This window comes from Cryptomeria japonica, chromosome 6, assembly GCF_030272615.1.
Source record: "Cryptomeria japonica chromosome 6, Sugi_1.0, whole genome shotgun sequence".
In the NCBI taxonomy this organism is placed as follows: Eukaryota; Viridiplantae; Streptophyta; class Pinopsida; order Cupressales; family Cupressaceae; genus Cryptomeria; species Cryptomeria japonica.
In genome coordinates, this window is record NC_081410.1 from 544,318,016 (window position 1) to 544,342,623 (window position 24,608).

The following is a 24,608-nucleotide window of genomic DNA, read 5'->3' on the forward strand; positions in this document are numbered from 1 at the left end:
CTAAGAGGCAGCCAATGTCATCCCTTTGTTCTTCCCAAGTGCATATACTTGGGTGCTATGTTTAATGTTGCATGGTAATTTTGCACAGAGTGTGGCTCATATTGTTTTAATTCATCTATTAGGCTATTCCAGCGCTGGGCTATATGCCCTTTTGCTTCATGTCCTTCCCTTGGAGCCATTTGTTCATATTCTTTATACACTTCTTCCCTCAGGGGTAGGATTTCCTTTGCATAATTTGGCTCATATACAATCTTTTGCCAATCAAAGTAAAGTCACCTAGGTTCCCTTGATTTAGCCCTCAAAGGCAATGAAAGCTCAAGTTCTTCCTTGTAATGCACCTAAAACTGCTCTCCCCTTGATATTTCATTCTGCATCCATGACATAAGAGCCCTCAATTGGATATCTCCAATGTAAAGGAGAGGATTCCAATCAACATCATTAGGAACAACATAGTTATGTACATACAGTTCACAAAGTAAATTTTTGATTGTTGTAGCAGATATTTGATAAGCATTATAGAATTCTTCTGGTGTTTGCAATGAGGGACTTAAATCCCTGACAATCCTCACCATTTGGAAACTGATGTGTTGTTATTTTAAATATAGAGTAGATATGAGGAGGAGCTCGAGATTGCATCAGTTGTGGTACCATGGTGGCTATTGTTTCCACCTTAGCTTTAAGCTGGGCTATTTTGTCGTCCTTTTGTTCAATAACTTTCTTCTGCCAATCGATTATCATTTGCATTTTTACCTTTTCTAGTTCCCAATCCTCATAAAGAGCAAGTCCCACCACATGACTAGTGAGGGAAGTAGGTGGTCTATGAATAGGTGCCCTAGGTTTCTTCCTTTCTACTTTACTCCCTGCTTCAATAACCTGCTCTACAACAGATGCTAAGTTTTTCAGTCTTTCAAAACCTACTTCTTTCTGTGGCTTCTCTATATTCGAGAGTTCCTCTTCTTCCTGAAGCTGCAGTTTCTTCTCTTCCCCCATATTTTGCAGTTCTTCCTCTTCTTCACATTCCCTTTGAGGTTCATTAGGTGGAGAAGGAGGGATATCATGGTGAATTGGATTGTGTCATTCTTGTTTTGGGGAGTCAATCAAGATGGTAATATTCGTCTCTGTTGATTGGTCTTGGCTTTTAAGCTTTTTACAAAGCCTACCACTGCTTCTTTGAGATTTTCCTTTTTCGGTTGCAGGACTACTTCTTGTAGCCAACTCTTCAAGTACTTCAACAGTTACTGGAGGAACTGGTCTTACAACTTTTCTTTTCTTGGCTGTAGGAGGGAGTAAATTCTCACTTTTACTTTCCTTTTCCTTATGTTCTATGTCAAGTTGTTTTTCTTTGCCCTTTCCCTTTTGTGTGGTAGCCCTAGTTTTTCTTAGACTTTGAGAAGGAACCCCTACTGTAGCTTCTTCTTGTAAGGGTTCCTCTGTTGCAGGAATAATTTTTTTTGATGATATCATAGAGGATGAGGGTTCAAGAGGGGAACCAGGTTTTTGAAGGTTTTCTTGTTCCTAAGATGGAAGTGGCTCCTCTATAACCATGTTCTCTACCCTAAACATTATAGTTTCAACAAATTCATTCCAAAGCATTGGAGAAACATCTCTCAAATATTTTTCAACTAATAGCTTAATTAGGCAATGGTGAGAAACAAAGTGAGGCCTACCTCTCTGGGTCTCTGTTACACTTATAGAAAGAAGGTTGTACAATAGGCTTGGAACATTCATCCTTCTTCTGTGGCGTAGATGACTTAGGAGTTTAAAGTGATGAGAATGTAGACATGAGAACCTTCCTTCACAAGTTAAATACTTCAAAATATACAATGCTTCTGCTCTCCATTCAAGCGGAAGGGATTCTCTCCTAGTTCCTTGTCTATCTACCACTAATGGGGGATCTCCTAAATGTGTAAATGTTGCTCTTGCACTGCGTGCATCCTTGGATTCTGAGTATTTGTCCCATCTGTTGGTAACCTAGTTACCTCTGTTATTCGTTCCTTTGTAACCACCACTTTCAAACCTTTTACCCAAGCTTTGCCATTTGAAAGTGTGCTGGGAAAATTCCCTCACAATTTATTCATTAAAATCTGCCAACTTTAAAAAATAATACAACCATCCACTGTTATGGAATATTGGTTCACAATCTTGGTCTTGCAGAAGAACTTCATGGACCGTCAGCTCATGTCGAACAAGCGGACCACCCATTGTAGTGGTCACACTTTCAACTCTATAATGGTGTAAATCTGCTCAGTCTCTGCACTAATTTTCACACTATAATATACTCAATGTGCCTTTTCTTGGTCGGAACCTAGCTGCACTCTAACAATAACTCTAAGAAGATAGACAAGTAGAATAAAAGATATCACCTCAAACCAAAAATTTGAAAAATAAAATGCAATCTGAGAGGACATCAAAATTATTTGCTAGAGTAATTATCAGTGTACTTCGCCCTCCCAACCTAAGGTTTGACTGGTGTCCACACATGCGGAGGAGGATGAAAAATGACTGTACGTAAAATATCATAATTAGAGTTAATATGGTTTAAATATATACATGCAACAAAAATAATTATACACGAGCGTACCTGACATCACATAAGAATGACTGCAATTGGAGGATATTGAGCTGCCATGCATGGAAAATGAGGTGCAAATGGATGGAGTGAAAGGAAAAAAATGAGTGAATAGGAAATAAAATATTTATTATGCAGAAAAGGACTCCCTCAAGATGCGGAAGTATTTATTATGATCATGCAGAAAATATATTAAGATGGAGTGGTGATGACAAAGTTGTCAGTAGGAATCTCGACATGCTTGGTAGTGGAAAACTGTCATAGAAATTCATCTTTTCTCAGAGGTTTATGGTATAGGCGTAGCTGATGACCGTTGACTAACAATTTAAACTTAACAGGATCTATCATAGATAATTTGACAACACCATTAGAAAATGTTTCAACCATCTTATAAGGGCCTAACCATTTTGTTTGTAATTTTACCAAGTTATCTTTGTACCTGGAATCATAGAGAAGATCCCAATCACCCGACTTGAATGATTTATCCTTGATATAGTGATCATGCCACTTCATGCGCTGATTCTGAACATATTCGGTATGCTGCAGGGAAAATTTCCTTAGTTCATCTAAAGCATTAAGCTGCATGATCCTTTCTTTTTGTGCTATAGAAAGTGTCATATCTAAGGAAATAGCTGTTCTCAAAGTTTTATATTCAAAATCAACAGGCATCATTGCCTTTGTTCCATATACCATTTGAAATGGTGTAAACCCTAACGTAGTTTTCCAGGTGGTTCTATAAGCCTATACAGCCTCAAAGAGTTTGCTAGACCAATCTTTTCTATTGAGTGCTACTATTTTTGTCAATATTGATTCAAGATCCTTGTTAGTAATCTTTGCTTGTCCATTAGCCCGTGGATGATAAGGAGTGGATTTCCTATGCCCGACATTGTATTCATTAACCAGGGCTATGATTAGAGTGGAAGTAAACTGTGCTCCTTGATATTTTACTATTTCTCTAGGAACTCCATACCAAGTGAAGATTTCTTCATATAAGAACTTAGCTACCTTATTATCTCAGACATGCTTGAAGGCTTTGACCTCTACCCATTTAGTAACATAATCAGTACAAACAAGAATGTAGGAGCGACCATTTGATGGTAGATCGATTGGCCCAACAAAGTCCAGGCCCCATTTGTCAAATGGATTAACAACCACCTGAAGGTGTAGAGGCATTTCATCAGACCGAGTTGGTCTGCCCATTCTTTGACACCTATCACATTTCCTGGTGTATTTAACTGTATCCTTGTGCAAGGTTGGCCAATAGTACCTTGTAGTTAATATCATGAAAGATGTTCTTTTGGCTACAAAATGACCTCCACAAGGTTCATCATGACAAGCATGAAGTATATCATATGTCTCATCTTCCCTTACACAATGCCTTGATATGGTCCTGTGTAAAATAAGCAATCGGCTATCCATGAGAAGTTGAAACTCTTTTCTACCAGTAGTCTTTTTTCATTGGGTGAGAAATGTGAGGGTGTCTTGTTAGCTGATAGGTAGTTGGCTATGTCAGCATACCATGGATTATTTCAAATGATAGAAAATAGATGCTCATCCAGAAAATAATCATTAATGACCTCGTTATTGTCTAGTGTTTGAATCTGTAAAGCGGAAAATCGCGATCGAACCCTAGTTGCTCTCCCCTCTTCCAACTCCAAGGAGAGAGAAGGGAGGTTCACTAGGGTTGAGGGTTTTCACTTAGGGGAGAGACTTTACATTCAAAAGAGGGGTTGAAACCCACAAGATCCAATCCCACACAATGCAAGATTGGATGCTAAATGTGTTTCAAGGGTTAAGAAAGCAAGGCTACCCTCTTTTGTAAAGAATGTTGATAGAAGAATTAAGCTAGGAATGCATAGAAAGTGACGAAGATTCGCTTATAAACTGAGATAGGGATATAGGATGAAGCTGCGGACCTGGAATTAGTAGTAAAATGTCGATACGGCGCTGTCCTGCAAATTTGAGCAAAAGTTGTCGGGACGATGGCGCCCGACGTGCACACGGTCCTCCGAAAAATCCGCGAAACGAAGGGGGATCTGTTTGTCTCTGCACAAGGATTCCAGATCTTCAATTTCAGCCGCGTACCTGCAAACTACACACAGAAAAGCGAAGACAATTGGGGGGTTAGGGATTAGGGGTTTGCCCTTAGGTCAAACCCTGGTTTTGGAATTAACCAAGAAATGAGAAATTGCTGTAAATGTAATGTAAAACAAGTACTAATACCTTGTTGTAAGGATGTTTGTATCCTTATGTGCGAAGGTATAGATGTTGTTGTTTGTTGTATTGTTGTATGTTGTATGTAGCATGTAGTATGTGATCTCCTCTTCAATGGTTGAATCCTTGTCTTGAATGCAACATTTAGCCTTGAATGGAGACTTAGAATGATCAATTGCTTGAAAGAATGCTTGAATGCTTGAATGCTTGAATGATTGAATATAGTTTCCACGCTTTTTCCCTCATGTATCGTATCTATCCAAATGAGAGAGGAAAATGTAGTTTATATACTTGTCATTTAGGGCTGATAGACTGATTTTCCCGACCTTAGGCCGACCAGGAAAGATAATTTTCCAATTTGCAAACATAAAGACCCGAAGTCAAAAGAGACCGGGCCCAAAATAGGACCCAGGGACTAGGGCGCTGGGCACCCTGGTCCTGAAGGACCAGGGCGCTGGGCGCTCTGGTCCCACCTCCCGGGACAACAGGGTGCAAAGGAGGTTCAGGCCAGGGTGCAAGAAAATGCAGTTTTTGGTGTCATAATCAGGTTTCGGGGTCTCCATTCAGGTTGCGTGTTGCGTCGCCATCGTGAAGACCGAAATGCAGTCGAAATTGCAAGTGTCGCAATTTTAGGACGCTACATTTAGCCCCCACTTTAGCGGGAGTATAATTGCACGCCAATACTTCTGGTAAAGTACAAGGAAACAACATTGAAAGACTTTCACCACGTCAAGGAGGCAAGATACACCAAGCCCCCAGTGGACTAAGGATCTTACGACTTTGATTGACAAAGTAAAAGGGAAGATCACGAGGGAGAACCATGACTGTCAGTAGTAAGGTTCCCTCACTATGAGTCATGCAAGAAAGATATCAAAAATTTTCAAGGCAAAGCTAAATTTGTCAAGAAATTTTCAAGTATCTTGAAAAGATATGAACGGGATGTATGCCCCCCTACGTTAAAGCGATCGCACATGCCTCACCAGGGGTGATTGCTATAAGGTAGTGATACATATTAGAAATGAGAAAGGAGCACGTTATCACAAGGATTTAGCCCAAGGATAATAGACACAAAACACAAAGCACAAGGTGACTTCGCTTTCCTCGGGGTCAGTATGCTGTATGATAATTCATGTATATCATATGTATGTATGCATAATTTTTCTTCATTCCCCAATCAAGGAAGGTCACCTAGAAGAAGGGAACAAATGTGTCTTTTGAGTCAGCATGAGAGAGACCAAAAGAGATCTCAATGTTTTGTATCGTCCTCAAGTAGACAACACTAAGGACAACAAATAGAAGAATGAGAATAACATATAGAAGAAGTGACAAAAGAGAGGGGGAGAGAATCTGCTATGCTAATGAAACTAGTCTAGCACGTCATCTACCCCCCGATCTTGCTGATCAATGTTTCGGGAAGGTAGGGAACACGCTAGAGGAGGAACATCCAACATAGCAGATGGAGCTATCACCAGATCCAAACAAGGGCTATGTTCATGTTTCGAGCCACAATGTTCTTGTTTAGGAGCTAGGATAAGTGCTTTAGAAAATTCGTTAGATAAATGGTTATCAATATCAACAAGTTCATATTCACTATCAGAAGCAAGAGAAGTAACATTTGCATCATGAATAACATTTTCATCCATATCATCATCAAGATTTATAAAAATAGGATCTTTGACTCGCACAAGATCAAGACCATCATGCATCTTATGTTTAGGAGATTTCGGCTCAATCGCCGGCTGAGGAGAAAATGGAATAATGCTTGTTGAAGGTGTTTTTGGGGATTGCAAAGTTTGAAAGGCAGCTGCCTGAGCTCTAAGACGATGCTTTCGTCGGCGTTCACGTGCAGAACGATTTCATCTAATCTTAGTAGGAAGTGGAGAAGATTGAGGAGGAGGAATGTTCTCATCCTTATCACTTGGGTGTTTAGGTTGTGGTCTCTTAGGCTGGATAATAGGAGAAGAAGAAGGTCTCTTCTCTCTATAGAAGGAAGGAGGAGGAACTGCTCCATATAAAGGAGGAATTTTTGGTTTAGGAAGGAGACCAAGTCCATCATGACGAGGAGGGATAGGTCTACTCTTAGGAAGTTTATTAGATATAGGCATAGTCACATCCATAGGAATGGGTTGGGAATCTTCTTGAGGAAAGACATTGGTTTTATCTTTCAAAGGAAGAACTTCCTTCTCAAGAATGATAGGAATATCAAGTTTGGGTGTTCTAGGTTCACTTAGAGATAGGATCATATCTGTTTTCCACTTTTGATAAGATTTAAAAAGATGATCACTTCGCGGAGGAAGAGATTGGAATTGTTTAGGCCAAAAGTAATCAATAGGAACACTAGAGGTTCTTTCAGCTGGTTTGAAGAGACTATGATTGACAATAACAACTTCACCATTATGGGGAAATTTCAAATACTTGTGAATAGGAGAAGCAATAGCTTTCATGGAAGATAGCCAAGGATAGCCAAGCTTCACACGAAATTGTTCGGAAGATGGAATAATAGCAAAGTTCACATCAAGGGACCTGTTATGGACCTCAATAGGTAATGTAATAGAACCAATTGTAGGAGAAGAAAATGCATCAAATAATTTCACAACCACATTTGTTTCATCATAGATCACTTGATTCAATTGCAAAGTAAAAAGAAATTCTTCAGTAATGACATTAACCATACAAGAAGGGTCAATAAGCACTCCACGGCAAGGTGTATTCTTGACTTTTGCAACTATATATAAAGGACCATCAGGTGCTTTGATAGTTTCACTGGAATCAAATGTGATGGAAGGTTCTTTAGGGATTTTCTGTTGCTTCACAAAATTAATCACATTCGGAGTCATAGACACGAGATCATCAGGTGAGACAGAGGAATCAGTAGTATCAATCGCATTAGAGGTATGAGAAGGTAATGGATCAGTGAAAATCTGAAGATTTTGGTTAGGAGGAGCTACAGATTTGTTGCCTTTATCATTCACACCAGAAACAGAGATAGTATTATTATCAATCAAATCTTGAATTTTACCCTTTAAAGAAAAACATTTTTCAGTATCATGCCCAGGTTGACGATGAAATTGACAAAAACATTTGTTATCAAAATAAGGTGAAGTAATCTTTGCAGGATCAATTTGCCTTATAGGAGGAAGAGTAAGGACATTTTGTTCCAATAACTTATTCATAATACTATGCAATGATTCATTCAAAGGAGTAAACTTTCTTTCTCTCTTGAAAAACTTAGAAATAGGAGACACACCTGATGCTGCATTCACATTGTTGATGATGATGTTTTCATTGAATTTAATGGACTCTCTGTTCGGTTTAAACTTCCCAAATGGTTGTTGACTACTATCACCCTTATCACTCGGAGTCATAGGATGTGATTGTTCCATTTGACTCACAGTCAGTTGATAATTGTGAAGAGTTGCACACAACTGTTGGAAAGAAGTAAACTCAGAAAACAGGAGTTTGTCTCGAATATCTTTTTGTAAATTAGAAATGAAGATTCTTTGAATATCATTGTCAGGCACTGGAAAAGAAATTTGAGCATACAAATGCTTATATCTACCAATGAAATCAGTCACTTTTTCTTTAACACCTTGTTTACAATGCATTAAATCAATCAAAGTAACTTTAGGACTTATATTGTTTTGAAATTGTTGAATGAAAGCATTTGCAAGTTGTTCGAAAGAAGTAATAGAATAAGAAGGCAACGAGCAATACCATTGTAGGGCTTTGTCTCTTAATATTCTAGTAAACAGTTATGCAAGCAACCTTTGGTCATAAGCAAAATCGGTACATATTGTTTGAAAGGTCTTAACATGTGTTAGAGGATCACCCTTACCATTATAAAGCTCCAAATGTGGAATTTCAACATGTTTAGGGGGAATAGCTCGAACAATATCAAGAGAAAGTGGGCTCGTGACATCAAATGTGGGCACACTAAACTTAGATTGATTCATAGAGGCAATTTGTTGCTGTAAAGAAGAGACAGTTTGTGCAAGATTGTTAATGGTCGCTTCAGTCGAAGAGTTCATATTAGACGTGTTAGATTGTGATGGAGGTGTTATGTTATTGAAAGAAGGTAGAGAGTAAGGTGGTGGGACACTATGATAGTTATTCATAGGAGATGATTGGACAGGAGGAACACTACAAGGAGGGATGGAATGGTTAAATGAATTGCCCCCTTGCGTCATGTTCATTTGTGGAGATATAATAGGGACACTCATTGAAGGAATGAATGAAGAAGTTGGATTGAATGAAGGAAGAGGGTTGATTGAAGGAGAAGGATTGCCCCCATGACTAGTGATCATAGGAGGAATGTCTTGTATTGAAGTAGTCATTATGTTTGATGTAAAAGTAGGTATGCTAGCAATAGAAGTCGTCAAAGGAATAGAACGATTGTCTTGAGTAGGAGGTTGTGTATAACCTAAGGTTTCGGCACAACTTTTCATAGGCATCACATTCGAATCCACAATGTGTGCAATACCACGCAAAGTATCAATTCCATTCTTATCACTTTGAAGCATACGTTTTAGACCCTCAATTAAAGGAAGAGCTTGACTATCAGGGTATTCTTGAGACATCCATTGTCGAAAATCGTCAAATTGGTTATCCAATTTTGAAAGTTGTTCTACAGAAACCTCATGGAGAGCTTCTTCATCATTAAGAGGATTAGAGGAATTACCCATGTCCTCGTTAAAAAGGCCATTCAAATTAGGTTCCATCTCCTCAGTAATTAAACCTTGGAAGGACTTAATTCTAAGGCTTCGTCTAACGGGAATAGTGTAGGTAGGGCTTGTTGGGAAAAATGGTGTCTCAACCTTGCATTTATGCGAGGTTACTATTTATAGTAAGTTTTCATTTGAGTACGAAATGGTGCGAAACTCTCCCTAAAGCTTCTGGTTGGTTAGATAAGCATTCCGGTAAAGTTGCGTCGCAAGGTCACAGCTAGTTTTGAAGATATTAAAGTTTTCGTCTTGGAGGGGTGCAATAAAATGTTTAAACTTAATTTTGGGGACTTTAGAGGCTCCAAAACACCCTGAAAAGTGGCCGTAACCGGAAAATCCGGTTATGAGGTGATAGAGTACTTCGCGAGCTTTCCGGCACTTCAAACGGTTCGTCAATCGGACACCCGGTTCTCAAGTTATGGCCTCCGGAAGTTTGTACTCTTGAAATAGGAAAAATAATTTGTATCGAATACATAAATGAGCTGTAAAAAGGGAGCGACACGTGTTGATGTGTGCTTTAACATGTCATAGGGCATCTAGAAGGAAGATAAGGTCGGCTACACCTTATTGGGTGGTTTTAGCCCATGGTTTTGTAATACCGTTTGACGGTTTCTTGTATTGTATCTCCTATTTATGAGGTGTGAGAGATAGAGGTTGTGTGTAAGAGTCTTATGGCTATTGAGTTGCCTCTGAATCTCTGTTTAGTGCTACTCCTGCGAAGAGCTTGCTCTGCAAGTATGTTGTAATCTGTTTTTGATTGCTAAATAAAATATTGAGCTGCTTTTGGAGGGTGGGGTTTTTCTCCCAAAAGGGTTTTCCCCACGTAAATCATTGTGTTGTGGTATGAATGTTATTATATCTATTTCTATTTTCTATAACTGTTGTAATGATCTGAAAAAGTTTTGCATTACCCTCCTCTCAAGGTTAGTGTAGGAAGTTGTTTCCGCTACTTAACTTCCTTACAGGGCTTATTGTTGTAAAACTCATGCACTAAAGAGAGAGAGAAGATTTTGAATTTTAGAGGTAGCAAATTTCAGTAAAGCCAGCCAATCTTCCAGATTTAAGCTGTTAAATACAATCAGAACAATCTCCCAAAATTTCAGAAAAAATGTCCGGGACCGTGGCACTCGGAGTGCACACGGTCCTCGCAACTTTTTTCGAAATTTGCAGGGATGAAAGTTATGATGATTTTACAGCTAACCTAAAAAAATTGAGTGATTTTACGATCTGTAGATAGGCCAAATTAAAGTTGCAATCTCAAAATTGAACCCTACCAAGATTGTCGAAAAATGCAAAATTTGAATTTTGAAGAAGAGAGGGAAACTGAAATTTTGAATTTTATGATTTTAGAGGGAATACCAAAAGCAATGCAAGTTTTGAAATTTGAAAGTTGATTCAATTTCACGCAAAATTCGATTTTGGAAGCGGAAATCAAAGTTGTTGTAACTAAGCACTTAATTTCAAAAGTCACAAATTGCAAAAATTTGAATGAATTACTGAAATTTCGAATGAATGATAACACACTTTTCAGATTTAGGACAGTAAGAAACACAATTTTGACACAAATTTCAATTTCAACAATTTTTGAATGATTAGAAGCCTTAATCCAAGCAATCGCTAGACCAACTTTGACTGTAATTTTGAAGGTGTTAAAATTGATAAAATCAGCCAAAATTCTGGATTTTAGTAGAAAAATACTGTAAGATCTCGCTCCCGAAATTTTGGAAAAAATGTCGGGGACGATGGCGCTCGGAGTGCACACGGTCCTCGCAACTTTTTTCCAAATTTTCAGGGATGAAAGATATTATGATTTTATTGCGGAATCCAAAGTTACAGCTGATTTGGAGGTGTTTTGATCAATGAAATTGTCGGACAAAGGTTGAATCAAGAGGGTTTCAAAAATTAGGGTTTTGACACTTAACCACTTAATTTTCAAAATTAAAGCACAAATATGAATTGATAATTTGTAATAGAAGGGCAGATCTGAAACAAGCATCAACAATTAAACATTTCGCAAGCTTAATTACTAAAAAGAAAATTTAGGGTTTTTATGCAATTAACCTCTAAAATTTTGCAAAAGATCAAACATGGAAATGTAATCAAGGAATCCAATTTTCAGATCTAATTATGAATAATCAGAAAGGATGTTCACGTCGGGTTCACCAAAATGTAAAGCGGAAAAATCGCGATCGAACCCTAGTTGCTCTCCCCTCTTCCAACTCCAAGGAGAGAGAAGGGAGGTTCACTAGGGTTGAGGGTTTTCACTTAGGGGAGAGACTTTACATTCAAAAGAGGGGTTGAAACCCACAAGATCCAATCCCACACAATGCAAGATTGGATGCTAAATGTGTTTCAAGGGTTAAGAAAGCAAGGCTACCCTCTTTTGTAAAGAATGTTGATAGAAGAATTAAGCTAGGAATGCATAGAAAGTGACGAAGATTCGCTTATAAACTGAGATAGGGATATAGGATGAAGCTGCGGACCTGGAATTAAATGTCGATACGGCGCTGTCCTGCAAATTTGAGCAAAAGTTGTCGGGACGATGGCGCCCGACGTGCACACGGTCCTCCGAAAAATCCGCGAAACGAAGGGGGATCTGTTCGTCTCTGCACAAGGATTCCAGATCTTCAATTTCAGCCGCGTACCTGCAACCTACACACAGAAAAGCGAAGACGATTGGGGGGTTAGGGATTAGGGGTTTGCCCTTAGGTCAAACCCTGGTTTTGGAATTAACCAAGAAATGAGAAATTGCTGTAAATGTAATGTAAAACAAGTGCTAATACCTTGTTGTAAGGATGTTTGTATCCTTATGTGCGAAGGTATAGATGTTGTTGTTTGTTGTATTGTTGTATGTTGTATGTAGCATGTAGTATGTGATCTCCTCTTCAATGGTTGAATCCTTGTCTTGAATGCAACACTTAGCCTTGAATGGAGACTTAGAATGATCAATTGCTTGAAAGAATGCTTGAATGCTTGAATGCTTGAATGCTTGAATGATTGAATATAGTTTCCACGCTTTTTCCCTCATGTATCGTATCTATCCAAATGAGAGAGGAAAATGTAGTTTATATACTTGTCATTTAGGGCTGATAGACTGATTTTCCCGACCTTAGGCCGACCAGGAAAGATAATTTTCCAATTTGCAAACATAAAGACCCAAAGTCCAAAAGAGACCGGGCCCAAAATAGGACCCAGGGACCAGGGTGCTGGGCGCCCTGGTCCTAAAGGACTAGGGCGCTGGGCGCTCTGGTCCCACCTCCCGGGACAACAGGGTGCAAAGGAGGTTCAGGCCAGGGTGCAAGAAAATGCAGTTTTTGGTGTCATAATCAGGTTTCGGGGTCTCCATTCAGGTTGCGTGTTGCGTCGCCATCGTGAAGACTGAAATGCAGTCGAAATTGCAAGTGTCGCAATTTTAGGACGCTATAGAATCCTTGACAGAAAATCTGCCACTACATTTGCTTTGCCTGACTTATCTATGATAGTAATATCAAATTCTTCCATTAACAAAAACCATCTTGCTAATCTACTTGTAATGGAGCTTTTGTTCATGAGATACCTGATGGCTGCATGATCAGTATGCACAAAGATTTGATATCTAGTTATATAGCGACTGAACTTATTAAGGGCATAGATGACAACTAACATCTCCTTTTCAGTAACAATATAATTCAGTTATGGTCCTTGCAAATTTTAACTAATGTAATAAATTGCATTTTCCAAAACTCCTTGCTTCTACCCCAAAACTGCTCCTATTGCAAAATCGGATGCATTTGTATGAATGTGAAAAGGAATTGACCAATCAAGTCCTTTAAGCACAGGGGACTGAGTCAAGGCTCCTTTTAGTTTAGAAAATGTGTCTTCACATTCAACTGTCCATTCAAACTCAACATCCTTTGTCAATAAAGAATACAATGGCCTTTTTATTTGACTAAAGTTCTTGATAAACTTCCTATAGTACCCTGCATGGCCCATAAAAATTCTTACATCCTTTTGTTTGACAGGGGCAGGAAGAGAAAGTATTACTTCAATTTTAGCTGGATCTACTTGAATACTTGTTTGAGAAATTCTATGCCCCAACACTATTCCTTCTTGCATCATCATAAATTTTTTTTCACTGTTTAGGGATAGATTGTGATCTTCAAACTGCTGCAATACTTTGGTCAGATTTTGTAATTCCTCCTTAAATGTAGTTCCATAAGTAGTAAAGTCATCCATATAAATTTCCATACAATCATGGGATATGTCTGAAAATATACTAAGGACAACCCTTTGAAAGGTTGCAGGAGCATTACATGAACCAAAAGGAAGGACTGAATAGGCATATGAGCCCCAAGGGAAGGTAAAGGTGGTCTTTTCATGATCCTCTGGAGCTATTCTGATCTGATTATAACCACTAAACCCATCCAAGAATGAAAAGTATTGCTTACCTGCTAGAGAGTCTAACACTTGATCTATAAATGGAAGTGGAAAATGATCCTTTTTGGTAGCAGTGTTGAGCTCCCTATAGTCCATACAGACTCTCTATTTCCCTCCTTTATTTGGAACTATAACCAGAGGAGAAACCCATTGACTGTTTGAAATAGGGTAGATGAATCCTACATGGAGTAACTTTTGTAGTTCCTCTTTAACTATTTCCCTTAAAGTAGGATTAATCCTTCACTGAGGCTATTTAATTGGTTTACAATCTTCTCTGATATAAATTCTGTGGGTACACAATGTAGGATTTAATCCTTTCATGTCCTAATAATCCCATGCAAAAGCTTGTTTTTAGGTTTTGATTAATTTAGTTAATGACAACCTTTGATTTGCTGCTAATTGACTATTGATATTCAGATTTCTTCCTACAACAACTTCTATTTGAATTACTAACTCAACATTAGATATTTTAGATGGACTAGAGGTTTGAATTTCCTGAGGTAGAAATATGTGCAACATGTCTGTGGCTGTAAGAGAATTTAAAGAGCATGCAGATGGAAGAAGAGTATGTAGAGGACTCACTGGTATACCCAATAGATGTTGAGCTGCTCCATAATTATTTCTTATGATGTTAGAGAGTATTGTATCATCCCCTTGAAGTGCTATGAATGGTTCCCTTGATAACATCATTAGTTGTTGAACAAAATTAATTTCCTCTGCTTCTTCTCCTATGTCTAGCCATACTACTCATTCTTGATCAAGTTGTGGTTGTGCTGGAGAATAAAGTGCAAGTGTTTTAGTAGTAATGCCATCTGAAATTATCATATCTCCTGATCTGCAACCTATACATGCATCGGTTGTTGCCAGCCAAGGTCTTCCCAAATAAATTGGATATCCACCTAATGTCACCTTAGGAGAGAGGATTATAAAATCAACAAGATATTCCCAAGAATCTAATGTGACAATAATATCTTCAACCATCCCTTCAGGCTGAACAATAGAGCTATCAACAAGCCGTAGGACCGTTGGAGTTGATCTAAGACTAGTAATGCTGAGTTGTTGCATGACATCCTTAGTCATCACATTTATAGTTGCTCCTAAGTCTATCAAGGCATTTTTAATTTGAGTTCCATTAATAACTACCTTGACAATAGGGCTACTTGGGTCAGAATATTTAGGGACAACAATTTTTCCTAACATAATATAAACTAATTGTCCTACTACATGCACTGTTTTTGGGTCTTTTTTCTTCCTCCCAGGTTTCTTCAAAATGCCTCTTTAATAGCTTTTCCATATATGGAAATGTCTTTAATAGCTTGAAATAGTGGGATTTTAACACATATATGTTTTAGCTGATCAACAAGATCAAAAGCTATATCATCTAGTTGCCTAGACACTTCCACCTGCAATCTTTGAGGAAACATGGGAGTTCTTATAGGTGTATCTGGGGTTTCAAACTGCTTAACTTGCTCACGGTTTCCAATTTTATCAGGTATGGCTTCATGAACAATCTCCTTTGTTGGTAATTCTATTATGACTGGAGGAGATGGAGTAGGCAATGTTGTCCCTAACCACAAATGAATATCACCTATATTGAGAGAGTATGCAGTATAGTTATTAGGATCAATTGAAAAGACTTGTTGTTGCTCCTATGGTTTGTTATTTGGATTTGTCACAGGCTGAGTTGGCAGTTGAGTCGGCTTGGATGGAGCAACATTAGGAGCTGGTGGCATTAAAGCTAGCTGTTGGGACTGTTGTTGTGGCTGTAGGAAACCTGATGACTAGTTTGCCCATTATTGTCCTCCCCTCCATTGTGGTGACTGTTGCCAATTACCTTGAGGAGGAGACCAATTCCCTTGTGGCTGCTGCCATTGAGATGAGGAATTCTGATAATTAGGCCAAGGGTTTTGAGAACTATTCCAAGACTGAGGAGTATAATTTCCAAAATTTTGGGAATATGGAGGTTGCCATTGATTGCTTTGTGAATTGAAGTTCATATAAGGATTAGAAAATGACAATGGATCCTGTGGCATACCTTGTCTTGGAGGCCAAGGCCTTCATTGTGCAATATAAAAAAGTTGTTCATCATCTCCATAGACATGCTTGAAATCTAGGGAACTCTGTTGGCTATCAATTTTAGCTAATAGTTTGCATCTACAGTCCTTCTTCTTTTATCGACAATGAGGAAAAAATTCAGCAAGCATAGCCTCTGCCTCCTCATGCTTTTTGTTTGCTTGCACTGTATCCAATTGAGTAGCCATATTATTAATTATATCTTCCTGAAAATCCTTAACATATGAGTTATTTCCATTGTTGAAACTGTTGAAGATGACTTTGCAATTGAAGAACCAGGCCTATATTGTCTTCCCCTTTTTGCTGCAGCTCTTGAGTACTTTTCACAGATTTTTCTGATATCATCCCATTGAACTTGAGTAATATCTCCTCCTCCCATTAGATCTAAGGAGTCAACACAATCATCATTGATGCCCCTTAGGAAAATCAACTTCATAGATTCTTCACTTAGAGTACTATGCTTGGATTTCCTGACACTAAATAAAAACCTTTCCAAATAGTATTCCAGGCTTTCATCTTCTTTTTGTGTCATTATGAAGATATCATCACCATGTTGGTCCATCCCTCTGCAATAATCTTTATATTTATCCAAGAAGTTTGTCTTCATTTCCTCCAAGGTAGTGATTACATCTCTTCCTAAACTCATAAACCATCTCAAGGCAACTTCTTTCAAAGTAGCTGGGAATAACTTGAGTTTATGAGCATCAGTGGTATAATCATAACTTCTGCAGTGGATATCAAATTCAAACAAAAAGGTGTCTGGGTCTTCTGTTACCAAACCATGAAAATTTGGAAGTGAAGAGGCTGGTATGTTTTTCAAATTTGCATTATCATGCTGTTCAGGAATGAGAAACTCAAATGTTGGATTTATAGGTGGAGGTGGAGGATTTGTTGCCACTGGTTCCTGATAAATTACTATAGGTAAATTTTTTTGTTCATGTGGTTCATTCAAGAAGTCTAGGTCTCCTTCTGACAAATTAAAGACACCTCTATTTAGCACATAAGTTTCTGCAAAAGGGTTTACTTCAGGTGCTTGATCTGATCTTATATCTTGAGTGGAATGCAAGGGATGAAATCTTCCTAATGCATCTCTTCTCCTCCTATGCATGTAGATTAATGAAGAAAATTCAAAGAGCTAATTAAGAAAACTTAGAAACTAATGGTTACAATAGGATCTTAGCTTGGCACCATCCCCAACAATGGTGCGAAAAATATTGGTCCTCACAACTGGAATGGCAACTAGGTAATAAAACACAATTCAGAGATTGAATATCCTTGAATACTTAATTTTTCTTATGGAAAAGTCTCATTTAGTTATCAACCAGGGACGTAAACTTGAAATGGGCCAACACTGTATGTGCACCAAGTTCATGTTGCAACCATTTTATATTACCGTAGGAAAGGAAATTCTTCTTAAAGTAAATACATAGAATCTCAAATGAACTAATACTTAATCTTGCAACTAAAAACCACTTTAAACAACTACTGTTAAAGGATAAAAACACTAGCAAGCAACAAGAACTACTCTGCTATTGTGGCTGCAGGAACAGACACAAGAACTGTTTCCTATGGTTGCAGGAATAGACAACTACAGAAACAACTACTACAGAAGTATGAAAACTAACTATAACATACAAAGGATTACTCACCAAGTGGGCCCCCTTGAGTGAGTATTTTCAAAACTTCAGATTACAATTATCTAATCATCCAAAATCATGTTGATCTCTTTATTTCATCTTGACTGGAAAAATACATACATAACACCAAAAGCTTGTGTATTATAAAATATTATGGTCATTCTTTGATATCCCAGAGAGGAGTGAGATCCCTTTATTTATAGGAAAACTTATAACAAACTTCTAACTGATCGACCACATTCCTACAGAATAGGTGAACAAGATTTATTAACAAGAGAAGAAGAAGTCAGCGCAGGACAATAGAACAACATCTGTCTTGCAGCTGAGAAAATATAGCACGACCACCTCCTAGATCTAAGATCCACTAGGAACCATTATAAATGTTTTCATAAATCAATCTGCTGAAGAACCGATCAAGTGGCCTCGATCATTACTGCATTTCTCTCATTGGGTCTGCATTGCAGTTATATACTTGATGCTCCTTTAAACCACCATTTGTCTTTACTTCACCTTTGCTGACCCTGCATCAAGATATTAACACGCACAACAAACATGTGTATATACTAATGCTAACATGATATAATGTAAACCATATTTATAATTGATTTTAGATATTTGCATAGATAGATCATTTGAAACCACTATATGACATCCTTAGGTATAAGTTAAACCAGTTTCAAAAACACTTAAAAGGTATCAACTTAGGAGAGTATTATAATCCAAATGTCATCTAATCATAAGACCTAGGCAGGAGTATTATATCAGAAATCTATCAAAATAGAGCCATTATTTAGGCTCATCAATTATAACACCTTTGACTTGCCAATAAGAGAGATCACAATCACTCCTAACAATGTTTATCGGATTCTCCGGATTCTGATCACCAGAGAGATAGTAGTCTATGATGTTGAGGAGATTGGAGGGACTGATATGTTACGGGAGATTTTTGGTGATCCCCATATTGCTGGATATTTAGTTCCTTGGCCAGATATGGTGGACAGATATACCCCACTTCCATCAGTTGTAGGTGGATTGGTTGGTGGTTTCCTCATTCTTGATAAGAGATCTCATGGGTTGTTAGTTGCATGGGGCCTTGTGCTTCGACGCATGGTGCGAGAGTGGACCCATTATGTGTGGGGAATATGCCTTTTGGCCCACCTATATCATGAGTTACACCAAATAGTATATGGCAGAGATCAGGGGTCTATTCTAGCAAGAGGTTTCTCATTGCTTCAGATTTGGGTGTGGGAGCATATAGATCTTATGCTCCCCATTGTTTAGAGATCTCGACTAGTTGGGTACCCATATCTCTACATGTACATACAGGTAGCTTCTTAGCCTATGCTCAAGAAACTAAAGTATTAGAGGTGTGTTATAAATGACATGGATGCAGTGGTTTGGCACTCATACTTGGAATTTGAGCCATGGCCTAAGGATGCCACAGAGGTTCCAGTTTTACTACAAAGTAGATGTCTTATGGGGAGGACGCCCTATGTAGTAGAGAGATTCATCTTGTCCCTAGTATATCGACAGTTTGGTCGGCCATAGTCGATGCCATAGGGGACAATCTTGTACATGAGAGTGTACAAGGAGAGAGTAGAGTGGGGGCTGCCATTAGATTACACCATAGCCTGTGCAGAGTTCCACTCTCTTCCTTTTGTTGTTTGGGATATGAAGTTGATAGTGACCAATGCGGGCATGCACCAAGATTATGCCCTATATTTGATGATCCATCGTTTCCCTCAATTGACAGGGCCATGAGAGCCAATACCACCACTAGAGGAGGTAGATTATGATGATGATGATGGTGGCAATGGAGGACAATGATGGGGCTGATGGGGCTAAGGTGTAGAGATAGGGAGGAGAGGCCAGAGGGAGATTAGAGAGTAGGCCAAGGCAAAGGACAGTTGGACCCAAGTGGGGATGGTGGTGGGGATGATGGTGGAGATAGGAGGGGAAGAGGATGAACCAACGACCAGGGGGTGAGGGGTAGGGCTGGTAGTTGGTGACAGATGCTAGGTTGAGGAAGGCTTATATAGCTAGAGGCAGTAGTAACCATTAGAGGTGGGGGTAAGGAGGAGAGTTCCAAGGGCAAGGGGTCTAATGAGTAGACAAAGTCGAAGGAGTTGGGTGGTGGGATGGTAGGATTGTGTGGCATGGGATTTCATGCAGAGGAGGAGGAGGAGGATTTACAACATTTGACATGATGAAGGAGGAGGATGGAGATTTCCCCATCGGCTAGAGGATAGGCGAGTTCCTCATAGGTACCAGCAGCACAAGACCCGCAACCATCACGACCTCCCTTGGTTCGGATTACAGTGCCCTCACACCAACAATAGGAACATATAAAAGGGTTACAGTCCTTGGTGGAGTTCTTGTAGGCATAGTTGGTACAAGCACAAGGTTGGATAGCTCAACTATAGGGAGTCCAAACTCAACTTGTCCAGGCTCAGGGACAGATTGGTCAGCTTCAGATGCAGGTTGTGCATATGGTGAAAAGGGGTGATAAACTATTGTAAAACCATAAAGATTCAACCACAAACAATCGGGGTCCTATAGTGAAACATTTACTAATACTAGTAGTGATACCTAAGATCATGTAAATCAATAAAATAAAGCAATATTACCATTCACATGTCAAGTAGGGTTTCAATCTCCATTGTCTTCCTATCTCCATTGATCTTGTTTTATATACTTTCTCTCAGATTTTATGTGTGCACAAGAGCTCAACAAAGAATGAAAATATGGTTGATAGAAGGCTTGATTGCATAAGATTGATTAGACACCTTGCTTAGGGTTGATAATGAAGGAGACTATCCTCTTCTATAGAAGATACTGTAGAAATGAAGGGATAAGATTAAGAGATGTAAAAGATAAATGGTCGGCTAGGATTAAAGGGTAGGTAGAGGATATAATTAAATGATAAAGGGGGTAGGTAAGAGAAGAATTAAGAGATTAATGACATGTGTCATGGGTAGAAAAGGCTAATGAATTAATTAATTAAATAAAGATTTATTTAATTAATAGAGGAAGTGAGATCAATTAAATAAATAAAATTATTTATTTAATTTAGGAAAAGGAACAATTTAAATAAATAAAATTATTTATTTAAATGAGGAAAGGCTTAGAAGAGGATTAATGAATTAATTAAATAAATAAAGATTTATTTTATTAATAGAAGATGATAAAATAATTAAATAAATAAAATATTTATTTAATTAGACAAGATAATTTTAGGTGTCTACATTTTCCCCCTCTTTAAGACAATGCAGCTTGTCACGTTGGCTCAAAAAAGATAAGATAAACTGATACAATGTTGACCCATGACAAGAATGATATGCCCCCTTAAGAGATTTGATGAATTTTGTTTGAAAAGATAGGGTGACAAGTTGACACAAGAAAAAGATTGACTTAATAGGAATCAACAAAATCATGTCTATGTCTTAAAAGGCCAAAATTTATAGTTTTGTGATGAACATATGCTATCAATTGGATAAGCTGCTGAGAGGATTCACTTAAACAATTGACCTAGGGAAGACAACTGAAAACAAGGCTAGAATTGACAATTATGTGATAAACATATGCTACCAATTGGATAAGCTGAGCTGAGAGGATTCACCCAACAGGTGCTTTGAATAGGTAGGTTTGCTAAGTTGAGTATAGGATAAGGTGTAAAATTAATAAAATCTAGCGAATGCTTTAGCAAGATAGGATATAGTGCAATGTGACAAACATATAAACTAGGATTCAGTGCCATGTGATAGACATAAGCACTAGGATTGAGTCTGATGAGTAGCACCATGTGATGGACATAGGTACCACTATGCGAGGATAGGATAAGAAGCAACACTATATGGTGAACATTAGTACCACTAGAATTGACATGATTGATTTGATTGGATGCAATAGTACTTACCCCAAATTGAGTCTAGAGAGAAATCCCCTGTGACACATAGATTATGAAAAAATTGGACTACTAAGGACCACGTCGTGATCAAGGCGATGGGATTGAGACACATTATGTATATGTCTGAGATCTAGGTAAAAACAAGACTGTTAACTTCTTTGGTGAAAAGATGGTCCTGTAGAGTCTGAGGAGGGGACAAATGAGATGATCCAAGGGCTGGTCCTTTGGGAGCTCAAATTCCTTCGAGGCTTGCTGACTCCAAGGGAGGGTCTTCATCATAGCTCTCTTGGATCCATTTTGAATCAATTTTTGTATGATGATGTAGACAACTTTGGGTGATTTTGTAGCCATATGACATTGACATCACTGTATCATGATACTTTATTAATTTTTTGATATGTGTGTGTGTGTGTGTGTGTGAGAGAGAGAGAGAGAGAGAGAGAGAGAGAGAGAGAGAGAGAGAGAGAGAGAGAGAGAGAGAGAGAGAGAGAGAGATTTTCATTGCGACAACTATATGCATGTTTTCCTATGTGATGTACTATATGTTGATGATTTTATGATGCTTATGATGATGTTATGATACTTGTGATGATGATCTTATGTTATGAATGCAAATATGTATATGATGATATGAAATATGTTTTTGTTCTTTTCTATTTTTATATGCAGATGAGTATATGGTAATGATATGATATGATTATTTATAGGATAAGATGCATGACTCGTTATTATTTTGGCATTTTATGTTTCATATGAGAACACATATACTAACCAATGATATATGCAAAATGCGATGTAATTGTGATATATATATGTATGTATGAAATGAGATATGCTATCATGTCATGATGCAAGTGCAATCTACATGAAATGCAAATATTTTTGGTGTCATTATACTCAGTCATGTGATATCGGTCTACACAGACTCAAGAAGGACAATGAAGGTCAATGACAAAAGAGGGATGGAAGGTAGAAGATATGGAAGTGAAAGATCTTCTTGAGCTTTATCATCGTTGAGATTTATTATGAAAAATAGGTTATGACAATTGAGGTATAGGTTCAACCCAGAAAGTTATTGTACCTATTTGCAAGGAGATTAGACAGTCACAAACAAAGAATGCCCCAATTCACACTAGACTCATAGTGTCCTTATATCCTTGGACAAGTCATAGCATTACTAAGAGACACTCCGCAGACAAAAAAACAATAGTAGGTGAATCATATCCCATCCTCACCTTTCTAGTCAAAGACATCTTGGAGATAGAATCTCTAGTAAGAGACATCCCAAAAAAGCTAAAAGACATGTCACCAAAAAGATGAAATCAAAAGAAAACCAAGACTTGACACCAATACACAATGAAATATTCAAATTATTTGTGTTTCTTACCACATATGTTAACATGTTTAATTTTTTAACAATGTTGTCATCCTGACAAAGGAAATATCATGCTGAAAACCATGTTGTTGCCAAAGTCTACTGAAAGATTTGATTTGTTGAAAGCTCATTGTTGCTTGTGTCTCATTGGAAATTGATTGAATCCATGAAACTGATACTTTATGCGAAGAAGAACGAAAATTTATTACGGATCGATGATGCAAGTGATCTTTTATTGCGGATTGTGCCCGAAAAGAAGGAGGAATGAAAAGGCGACGCTCCTCAAAACATGTGGTGCTTAGGGTACCACTTCCATCACTAGATTTAGGATTTTTCCCCAGTTATAGATTGGACCTGATTTATTATGAACGACTAACCAATCTTAGGTAGATCAATAAAAAGCCATTATGGGAATGAGTAAGTTTAGTATGGGTGGATAGGCTGTGAGTGTGTGCAAGGTGAAAGTGTGAGATTGAATCCTGGAAGGGGTAGGAGTAATGTCTATGTTGGTAACCCAGTTTTCACCATGGTACTTTCCCGGGGAACCACCAAAGTGGTTTTCACCTTTGCACATATTTATTTCTCTTTACCTTTTTTTGATTTTTCAATCAATTTTTTTTTTTAATGAATTATTTTTTTATTTTTATTTTATTTTTTATATTAGGATATTTTGAAGAGCTATGTGTAAAACCTGCGAAGGTGCATGCTATTGATAGGATCTTCAAAAGGTTCTCCATCTAGTGTTGAGAGATGATATACAACTGATCCATGGACTACTATGATGATGTAAGGACCTGTTGGTATTATGTATGACTTCGTCATGTGTTGCATTGGTTTTGTCATTGATGTCAACACTTATCCTTCTGGAGGTCTACATTGTTGATTTAGCACTCTGGTTATATTGGTTTGTTGTTGAACCAACACATTGTGTTCACCGACATGGTTAGTGGCTTACATACAATCACTGATATATGTTCATCGACAGGTTATCATCTGGAGATCATTTGGTTATGTCGAAGACATGGATTGGATGTTTGGATTTGGTTTTTTCCTTATTGGTCTAATTGGGTTGACATATTTGCCTTTACCGGAAGATAGGTCTAGGTTATGGATCGATACAAGATATCATGTTCCAGATCAACACGACGCATTTTGTAAATGGTTTATTGATTGGATGTTGTGTAAATGAATTGAGGCCGACATATCGTATCACATCAAAACTTATTTTGTAATTGATTTAAATGTAATATCTTTAGGGAACCGACCTCATGTTAAGGTCTTAGGCTTTGTATAAATAAGTGTAAGATCTCATTTGAGAGAAGAAACATATGAGTGTATGTGCGAATATTGAAGATCATACAAGCAGATCCCTGTGCGAATCACACATACATTATCTAGAGGTTGAAGGAAGGTTATGAAGGTGTTTGTCAAAGCTTAAACCGGTAATGAATCCAATATTGCAGGTGCTATTCTGAAGTAGTACATTGTTATTGGATTTAACCATCCAACTGTAGTTAGTGTGACTCCTTTTTTGTGTTTGAGCAGTGAGCTCTAGGCGGTTGGCCTTTCTACATGTGCAGACCTGATTTGTATACACTTACTATCTGCAGTAGTATCATTTGATTGTGGGTAAGGTTTCCCACCGTTGTTTTTCCCCTTTCAAGGTTTCCACGTCAAAATCTCTATGTCATGTGTT

General features: G+C 38.0%; 1 protein-coding gene across 1 annotated transcript; it reads right to left on the reverse strand.

The window, feature by feature from the left end:
- Window positions 1-2,827: 2,827 nt before the first annotated feature.
- LOC131073047 (uncharacterized) lies at window positions 2,828-3,262 on the reverse strand. The gene has a single exon (XM_058009410.1). The coding sequence runs from the start codon at window positions 3,260-3,262 to the stop codon at window positions 2,828-2,830; it is 435 nt and encodes a 144-aa protein (XP_057865393.1).
- Between the last annotated feature and the right edge of the window lie 21,346 nt (window positions 3,263-24,608).

Bases quoted from the DNA above. Each gene is read 5' to 3' on its own strand.
- LOC131073047 (XM_058009410.1), bottom strand. From the start codon at position 3,262: ATGGTATATGGAACAAAGGCAATGATGCCTGTTGATTTTGAATATAAA.